This window comes from Lactuca sativa, chromosome 5, assembly GCF_002870075.4.
Source record: "Lactuca sativa cultivar Salinas chromosome 5, Lsat_Salinas_v11, whole genome shotgun sequence".
Classification (NCBI taxonomy): Eukaryota; Viridiplantae; Streptophyta; class Magnoliopsida; order Asterales; family Asteraceae; genus Lactuca; species Lactuca sativa.
This window is the reverse complement of record NC_056627.2, coordinates 45,756,054-45,765,662: the sequence shown is the minus strand read 5'-3', so window position 1 is coordinate 45,765,662 and position 9,609 is coordinate 45,756,054. Positions and strand designations below refer to the sequence as shown.

Sequence of the window (9,609 nt, the reverse complement as noted above, 5' to 3'; positions counted from 1 at the left end):
CTTAAAACAAAAAGCTATTTTTATCTTCATAATTTTTTCTACATGTTTTCTTATAAGACCCATGTATAAGTTATATTTTTACATTTTCTTGAAAAATCAACAAAATCTAAATGACCACCAAATCATTATAAAAGATGTTCTAGTATAAAAACTTGTTATTTAACAAGCTATTCGAAAAGAAATATATATATTCCAATAGTTTTAAGTTTCAATAAGATTTTTAGGATGGAAAAGCTCTATAAAGAAAAATCCAATGAACTTATATTATGGTATTTTATGATATGATTTTAGATTTTAGAAACCACACAAAGAAATAGAGAATGAGATTTGTCCACATAAAGTGAGAGATGTAGCCAAGACAAAAGTCACAAAACTTAACAAATTTCATGTACCTCGACTACGTGGCGCTTTTCTGGCCACTCTTAGCATTTGCCTAACATACGCATTTTTTTTCTTTACCTGTAACCTCACCAACTGTAACGACCCATTTAATTACCTTCAACCACATGACTGTTTTTTCACGGAATACATTAGCATAAACTCATTAATTTTTTTTATCAAAATTATTATTTAATGATAATAACTTTATTTTAGATTAAAAAAATCTAAGTAAGGGACTCACAAATTGGTTTTAAATAGAGTTATTGACTTATTTCTATTTTGTATACATTTTATAAGACAATTAAAATTATATTTCCTTCATTATCCACAACAAATCTGAACCGTCCATACTCTCAAATCTAACGATGGGAACCACCACCGTATCCTAAACCATATCCTCAGAAATCTTACAAAGACACCCTTCACTTCACTCCACTTCACCACCAGTCCACCACCATGGCTTCCGTCGCTCTCAAATCTTTCGTCGGACTCCGCCAAACATCGCCGGAAAATCACCATTCATCCATCGCCACTCTTTCCAAGCCCATTTCCACCAATCAAATCCATTACCGTCGGCTTAATGTTGTCGCCGGTAAGTCTAGCCCCAAAATCACTGGCCGTAACCTTCGCGTCGCTGTCATCGGTGGTGGACCCGCAGGAGGCGCAGCTGCTGAAACCCTTGCGAAAGGCGGAATTGAGACGATTCTGATCGAACGCAAAATGGACAACGCTAAACCATGCGGCGGCGCAATCCCACTCTGCATGGTCGGAGAATTTGACTTGCCCTTAGATATCATCGACCGCCGTGTCACCAAGATGAAGATGATCTCCCCGTCGAATGTCGCCGTCGACATCGGTCGAACCCTCAAACCTCACGAGTACATCGGCATGGTCCGCCGCGAAGTCCTCGACGCTTACCTCCGTGACCGCGCCGCCGCGGCTGGGGCAACAGTAATCAACGGTCTTTTCTTCAAAATGGACAAACCAACCGACAAATACGCACCTTACGTCCTCCATTACAACGCGTATGACGGCAAAGCAGGATCCGCCGGAAAGAGAGAGACTATCGAGGTCGATGCAGTAATCGGAGCCGACGGTGCTAACTCCCGTGTCGCAAAATCCATCGACGCCGGTGACTACGAGTACGCCATAGCGTTCCAAGAACGCATCAAAATCCCAGCCGATAAAATGCAATACTACGAAGACCTCGCAGAGATGTACGTCGGAGACGACGTTTCGCCGGATTTCTACGGCTGGGTGTTCCCAAAATGCGATCACGTGGCTGTCGGAACCGGAACTGTCACTCACAAACCCGATATCAAAAAATTCCAACTTGCCACGCGCCTACGTGCCCGTGACAAGATCCTCGGCGGTAAGATCATCCGGGTAGAAGCTCACCCGATCCCGGAACACCCACGGCCGCGGAGACTGGCGGAGAGAGTGGCGCTTGTAGGAGATGCAGCAGGGTACGTCACCAAATGTTCCGGCGAAGGCATCTACTTCGCGGCGAAGAGCGGGCGGATGTGCGCGGAGGCGATTGTTGAGGGATCGGAGAACGGGAAAAGAATGGTGGATGAAGCGGATTTGAGGAAGTATTTGGAGAAATGGGATAAAACCTATTGGCCGACGTACAAGGTGTTGGATATATTGCAGAAGGTGTTTTACAGGTCGAATCCGGCGAGGGAGGCGTTTGTGGAGATGTGCGCCGATGAGTATGTGCAGAAGATGACGTTTGACAGCTATTTGTACAAGAAGGTAGCTCCGGGGAATCCATTGGAGGACTTGAAGCTCGCTGTCAACACAATTGGAAGCTTGGTTAGGGCCAATGCCCTTCGGAAGGAGATGGCCAAGATTTAATTTTTATTGTCTTGTGTTGTAATATTTCAAGAAATTTATAAATTGCTCTAATTTTGATGTGTTTTTATATTTTATTCCTTTAAACTTCATATTAAGAATTCCCAATAATTTTTCTTGAGACATTATTTTATCAAACACAAAACATTCATAATCCTTTTAGAACAAAGAAAGAGATGTTCATCGGACCCAAGATTTCATGGCTAATAGACATTGTAGAAGAGATCATCTAGTTTGATGCTGACAACGTACCATTTTCTTGTCATGAAATTATATTCATTGGTACTTTAATAAATAATTACCAAATATCATATAAAATGATAATATTTTGAAGGCGTAGGAAATTTTGTATTAATTGTGGGAATAAATTTTCATTCACATGGAACATGTAAAACTAGTAGCACGATAGACATGGGTCCAGCACAACATTTTCGGTAAAATGTCCAAAACAATTTTATGTTAAAGCTTTATTTATATCAAAATTGGTGTCTATGGTCCTAGATGTACTCTTTCTTTCTTTCATTTTTATTTGAGTGTTGTATCACTCTCAAAATGCGGCATCATCATGTTGAGTTAGGCTCGACTGTCGATGGATTTTTTGCCTTCCCAACCCGTCACTTGACATGCAACTAATACTGATCATATTCAGATCCACTGAAATTCACGATATAGAGAACTAAATTCGTTTTACTTCTTGAAACCTTCAGGAATTTTCAAAAGAGTTGTTAGCAACTATATACGTCAAACCAAAATCTAAATAGCAACTTAAACAGAGAGATAAATGAGTGAAGACTCTTGTCATATGATAATTTAGGCATATGTTAATGTCTTTGATGATTTGCACATGTCAAAGCATCTCGAAGTAATGCTTTTAATGTGTGGTTGTTGCAACAAGGATTAATGTTACACAACAACAACAGTACAGAAGTTATGATTGCAACCACAATATTTAAAGCACGAGTGAAAGATGCAGGGTGTTTTATGAAGTTAGGTTTTAACCAAGGTTGTAAATATCCTAGTTTGTAAATTGGTTTAAGAGATTAATAGTTCTAGGCAGGGATTATTCCAAGGTTTATCAAAGACCCTAAGTTATTAAATAATTTATTTAAAAATAAATAAATATAACGAAATATAAAAAGTCTGATTCATTTTATGTTCAGATACGCATACAAAAATTACACATAAAGGTAAAATTTGAAACAAATAGCAAAATCTGATTCATTTTATGTTAAGATATATTAAAACGTCATTGGCGTGGAGGTCGATGTATGCACGATGAAAGATAGAGAAAGTCAAGAGTGAATATAAAACTGAAATTATGATATTTAGTTTACCATATACATATTTTCATTCTTTAATTATGACTTGTTTCAAATTTGTTGACTTATATTGACTTATTTTGATAGTTTTGACTATTTGACATTTTGACTAATTTTAACCAAGGTTGTAAATAACGTCAGACGTGACTTGACGGCAATGTCAAACCTTAAGCTTTCCGAGCTATGACAAGTCATTTCTATTGTAAGGCGTGACTTAAGACGACAGTTATATATATATATATATATATATATATATATATATATATAATACTATAATTCATTTTTATATACATATATGTCTTAAGGTGACATTTTGTTAAAGCATGGTGGTACGTACTGATAACATTGTTATATGATTATATCAAAGAGAAATTACAAGGGTTCTCAGAGAAAAGCATAAAGACTACAAGAATAAAGCGGATATAAATACTAGCTAGACAGAAACCCTAATGGGCTAAAGACAAAAAGGGTTCATAAACAAGTGGACTAATAATATAGACTAACATCCCCCCTCAAACTCACAATGCCGCAACAATAAGCATTGAGAGTTTGTCACATAAGAACCGAAACCGAGAAGCGGATAAAGCCTTTGTAAAAATATCCGCAAGCTGCAAAGTTGATGAAACAAAGGGAAGCGAAATGGTCCCAAGCTGCAGATGATGACAAGTAAAATGACAATCAATCTCAATGTGCTTCGTCCGCTCATGAAAAACAGAATTCTTCGCAATTTGTATCGCACTTTTATTATCACAATTCAAGGGAGTAGGTGAAGAAATGTAAACTCCCATATCCGCAAGCAGCCATCGTAACCAGATAATCTCGCATGTAGTTACAGCCATAGCACGTTATTCAGCCTCCATGGAAGATCTAGATACAACATCTTGTTTCTTGCTCTTCCATGAAATAAGAGACTCTCCAAGAAATACACAAAATCCAGTGGTAGACTTACGATCATGACGATCACCATCCCAATCAGCATCACTATAGGAACGTAACTCAAGAGAAGATGTCGAGGAAAATAAGAGAGTCTGAAACTGAGTGCCACGAAGATATCTCAGAATACGAAGAACAGCTCCCCAATAAACAAAAGTAGGTGCAGTAACAAACTGACTGACAATATGAACAACATGAGCAATATCTGGACGAGTGACTGTGAGATAAACCAAACTTCCCACCACAGTACGATAAAGATTCGGATCAGACAAAGGAACACCATCAATAGGAGAGTATCGAGCATTGGTTTCAAGAGGGGTATCAACAGTCCGATTGTCAGAAAGTCCCGCCCGTTTAAACAAGCCAGATATATATTTAGTCTGGGAAAGAAGGTTCCCTTTCTTAGACTGAGCGACCTCAATACCCAAGAAATAACGCAGCAAGCCCAAATCCTTCATAGCAAATTGACGAGCTAGATCATGCTTCAAAGACTCAATACCACCATGGTCATCACCTGTAATAATCATGTCATCCACATATAAGGACAGAAGAATCCGTCCTGCACTCGCGCATCTAACAAACAGAGCAGAATCGTGATTACTCTGGACAAATCCAAGAGAGGTAATCATTGTGGAGAATTTCTCAAACCAAGCACGAGGGGTTTGCTTGAGCCCATACAAAGCTTTGCGAAGCCAAAAAACCTCGCCTGGTCGATGCTGAATTCCTGGAAGAGGGGTCATATAAACCTCTTCATGAAGGTCACCATTCAAAAAGGCATTCTTGACATCCATTTGAAAGATCTTCCACTATCGAACGGATGCAACTGCAATCATAGTATGAACTGTCATCATCTTTGCAACTGGGGCAAATGTCTCCTCGTAGTCAAAACCATACTGTTGGGAATACCCTTTTGCTACAAGTCTAGCCTTATATCGCTCAACAAAGCCATCAACTTTTGTTTTTATCTTGTACACCCAACGACAACCTGTCGTATGTTTCCCAGGAGGAAGAGAAACCAAATCCCATGTATGAGTTTGATGAAGAGCAGTGAGTTCTTCAGCCATAACATTCTGCCAAAGAGGATCTGAAACAACTTCTCTATATGATTCAGGTTCAGACAGATGATGGATGCTTGCTATAAATGAAGCAAATGGTCCTGAATATGTAGAGTAAGTAAAATCTGGTAGCTTGGTGGACTTGACATGACGAGAAGATCTCCTGAGGGGTGGTGGTGGAGGAGGATCCTCAACTTCAATAATCGGAGGATCAGGCTCAGGAATAGGTGGAGTCAAGGCACCCTCTAAATAAGTGGGTGTGTCATGTGCCGAGGGATCATGTGGCATAGATGAGTCTTGAGCCTCTATATCTTCATTAAAAGGATCAATACGCAGAAGATCAGACTTTGTTACATTGTGGGCTGTAGCAGGAATCGAGTAGAAAGGAATATGTTCCAAAAAAGTAACGTGCCGAGAAACATATAACTTCTGACTCACAGGATCATAGCAACGGTATCCTTTCTGACCAATCCCATACCCCAAAAATACACAAATAGCAGATTTCGGCCCCAACTTGTTCCTTTCAACATGAGGAGAACAAAACAAGTACATCCAAAAACTCGTAAGGAAGAGTAGTCTGGTGGATGACCATATAACTTCTCAAAAGGAGATATTCCTAAATTCAATGAAGTAGGGATATGATTTATCAAATACACAGCAGTGAGAACTGCTTCTCCCCAAAAGGCACTTGGGACCTGCGCAGACAGGAGCAAAGAGCGGGCAGTCTCAACAATATGACGATGTTTTCGTTCTGCCACACCGTTTTGCTGAGGTGTGCCAGTACACGAAGACTGGTGTATGGTACCATCAGAAGCAAGTAACTGAGTGAAATCATTAGAGGTATATTCTCCCCCTAAGTCACACCTGAAGCACTTAATCACAGCCGAATGTTGAGTTTTAACAAGAGCTCTAAAATTGCTGTAAATACCAAAGCAATCAGATCTGTGTTTCATAAGATAAACCCATGTATATTGAGTATAATTATCTATAAAAGATACATAATAGGTTGACCCACCCTTTGTGGATACTGGTGCAAGACCCCACACATCAGAATGAATAATATCAAAAGGAGCAGTAGAACAAGACATACTTTTATTGAAGGGTAAAGCAGAAAATTTTGCTAGTTTGCAACCACTACAATCAGAAATATCACAAGAGTTTAAATGAACCAAAACACCACTAGATGCTAAGAAATTCAACCGTGATACAGACACATGTCCCAAACGAGAATGCTAAAGATAAAACTCAGACGACAAAGAACTCAAACAAAAAGAAGATAAATCAATGCTGGAAGCAGCAACAACAGATACTTTGAGGACCTCCAAGACATATAGTTCCCCCACCCTACGGCCGATCCCAATCACCTTCTGGGTGTGTTGATCCTGTATAACACAGAAATAATCAGAAAAGAACACCCAGTTACCAGACTTGCATAAATGACTGACTAAGGCAAGGTTCAAAGTAAGTTTGGGAATGTAATAAACATCATGAAGAGTTATATGAGAAATGGAGACAGACCCAACACCCTCAACTAGCATAGATGTATCACCAGCAGACTTAACAGAAATGGATGACACTTGCGACAAAGAAGTAAATGATGACAAATGAGGAGTCATATAATGGGTTGCACCAGAATCTAAAATCCACAAAGATGAGTGAATACCTGAAGTGTCAGATGAAGAAGGACCAGAGTGAGACATAGATGCAGACATGGCAGTGGGATTAGAAGCCAAATACTGTCTAAAGCTCTCAAACACCTTGGGATCCAATGCAGATGGTGGCATATGTCCAACAGATTCTGTGTCAACTGATGGAACAGCAGCAGCAGCAACAAAGTGTAGAGGACGAGGGGTCCATGGAGGAGTACCAGAGGAACGAGACTGATGCTTCTGTTGATCAGACCTATTTTGTTGCCCTGACTGAGATTGACCAGATTTACCCTTGTGGACTAACAATGGACACTGAGCTTTCCAATGATTCTTCTGTTTGCAGAATGCACACTCATCATAAGCGACACTTGAAGATTGTCGAGATGTTGACTGGAGGAGACAGCAAGCACAGCAGGAGCGGGAGTAGGAGTAGAGGTTGCTTTAAACCCTTTATCTGCATGGGACTTGATACGAGTCTCTTCTGCAATTAACTCATGGACAACTGAATCAACTGAAGGAAGAGGAGAGCGATGAAGAATTGTTCCACGAAGACCTTCAAAATCAGAACACAAGGCCATCAAGAACTGAACCAAGCGTTGTTCTTCCCTCCTAGCAATGTAAGGCTAAAAATCTTTTAACTCCGTAGATTTAGTAAGAGCCAATTGATCCTAGAGATCAGACATAGCAACATAGAAATCTTGAATGCTCTGGTCATTCTGTTAAAGGGCACGAATATCATATTCCAGTTGGTATTGTTTAGCAAAATTGGACTGAGTATACAGTCTCTCCAAGTGATTCCAAACTTCCTTTGCTGTATCATACTTAGCCAACTGCATACCAATGGACTGAGTAACAGAGTTATTGATCCAAGTAATAACCTTGGAGTTATTAGTCTCCCAAGCATCAAGCAACATATCAAAATTCTCAGTTTGAGGCACTAAGGGTTTGGCTTTAGTCCCAGTGACATAGCCCCACATATTCTTCCCACGAAGGAAGTTCTTCATAACGTAACTCCAATACGTATAATTATTTCCATCTAAACGAGTACTAATTGACTGAAGGGAATCATCCTTTCCAGTCATGTTGATAGTGAATGAATAACCACAATGACAATATAATAATTTGAGAATGAAAGGAGTAACAAACCAGCGGAAGCAATCGAAGCAATTATGAACCAACAACAGCAACGAACCAACAATAGCAACGAACGGACAGTAGCAACAAACCGACAACAACAACGAATCAACAACAGCAACAAATCAACAATAGCAACGAATCAACATATCAAAAAAGATGAATACCAGTGATAATGAACGAAAACGGCATGCTACAGTAACCCGGACGGTGGCACACTACCCCCGTAACCCCCAAGCGACACAGCTGACTGCTACAAAGACTTCTAACAACATATCAAACCTGGCTCTGATACCATGATAACATTGTCATATGATTATATCAAAGAGAAATTACAAGGGTTCTCAGAGAAAAAGCATAAAGACTACAAGGAATAAAATCGGATATAAATACTAGCTAGACAGAAACCCTAATGGGCTAAAGATAAAAAGGGCCCATAAACAAGTGGACTAATAATATAGACTAACACCTACAAGCCTTGGAGCTATGACCAGTGGCGGAGCTAGATGGGGTGTTGGGGGTACTGTAGTACCCCCAAAAAATTGTTTTATATATATAAAAAAATATTATTTGTAAGAATGTTTCATGTTATTGTACCCCAAACTAAAGAGATTATAATATGTTTTTTAATGCTCGATATTAGATAACCACATATAATATATTGACAATGTCTGTACCCCATATCAAAATTCCTGATTCCGCCACTGGCTATGACGAAACCATATCGACCTTTTTAGAACCTGATTTTAATTGTCCAGTCCGATTAATGGCAGATTTTGACCGATCCCACCTAATATGACCGCCTAGCATGATTAGTGTAATGGTATTAACACTTACGAAGTTTGTTGTAATGGTGGTAACACTTAGTTGTTTTAAAACATTATTATATGAACTGGTGTCATCCTATAGACTGTCCTCTCAACATAATGTTCCCTCATTTTTAACGGATGATGTCTTGATTGTAGATTAAATTTTGAAAAATAATTTTCTCCTTGCAATTGGTCGAACAAGTCATTGCTCATAGGCAACGGTTATCTATGTTTTATGGTTATGTTATTCAACACCCAATAATCAATGCACATCCATATTTACATTTATTCTTCTTGAAAAGTATTATCAAAACTCCTCACAACAATCAAGTCGGTCTAATAAAACCTTTATCCAACAACACATGCAATTTCTTCAATGAGCTCTTTCATGTTTATCAATCTTAAATGGTAAGGTGCACAAACAATATATGGCATCCATTACACTAAGTTAACTAAAAACTCCAACATACAAATA

At 39.1% G+C, this 9,609-nt stretch overlaps 2 protein-coding genes across 2 annotated transcripts; one reads left to right on the top strand and one right to left on the bottom strand.

The window, feature by feature from the left end:
* Nucleotides 1-802: 802 nt before the first annotated feature.
* On the top strand, nt 803-2,305 carry LOC111909735 (geranylgeranyl diphosphate reductase, chloroplastic). The gene has a single exon (XM_023905517.3). The coding sequence runs from the start codon at nt 838-840 to the stop codon at nt 2,236-2,238; it is 1,401 nt and encodes a 466-aa protein (XP_023761285.1). The 5' UTR covers nt 803-837; the 3' UTR covers nt 2,239-2,305.
* Nucleotides 2,306-4,399: 2,094 nt separating this feature from the next.
* LOC111909724 (uncharacterized mitochondrial protein AtMg00810-like) lies at nt 4,400-5,278 on the bottom strand. The gene has a single exon (XM_023905506.2). It carries the CDS (start codon nt 5,276-5,278, stop codon nt 4,400-4,402), a length of 879 nt encoding a protein of 292 aa, XP_023761274.2.
* Nucleotides 5,279-9,609: the final 4,331 nt, after the last annotated feature.

Bases quoted from the DNA above. Each gene is read 5' to 3' on its own strand.
- LOC111909735 (XM_023905517.3), top strand. From the start codon at position 838: ATGGCTTCCGTCGCTCTCAAATCTTTCGTCGGACTCCGCCAAACATCG.
- LOC111909724 (XM_023905506.2), bottom strand. From the start codon at position 5,278: ATGGATGTCAAGAATGCCTTTTTGAATGGTGACCTTCATGAAGAGGTT.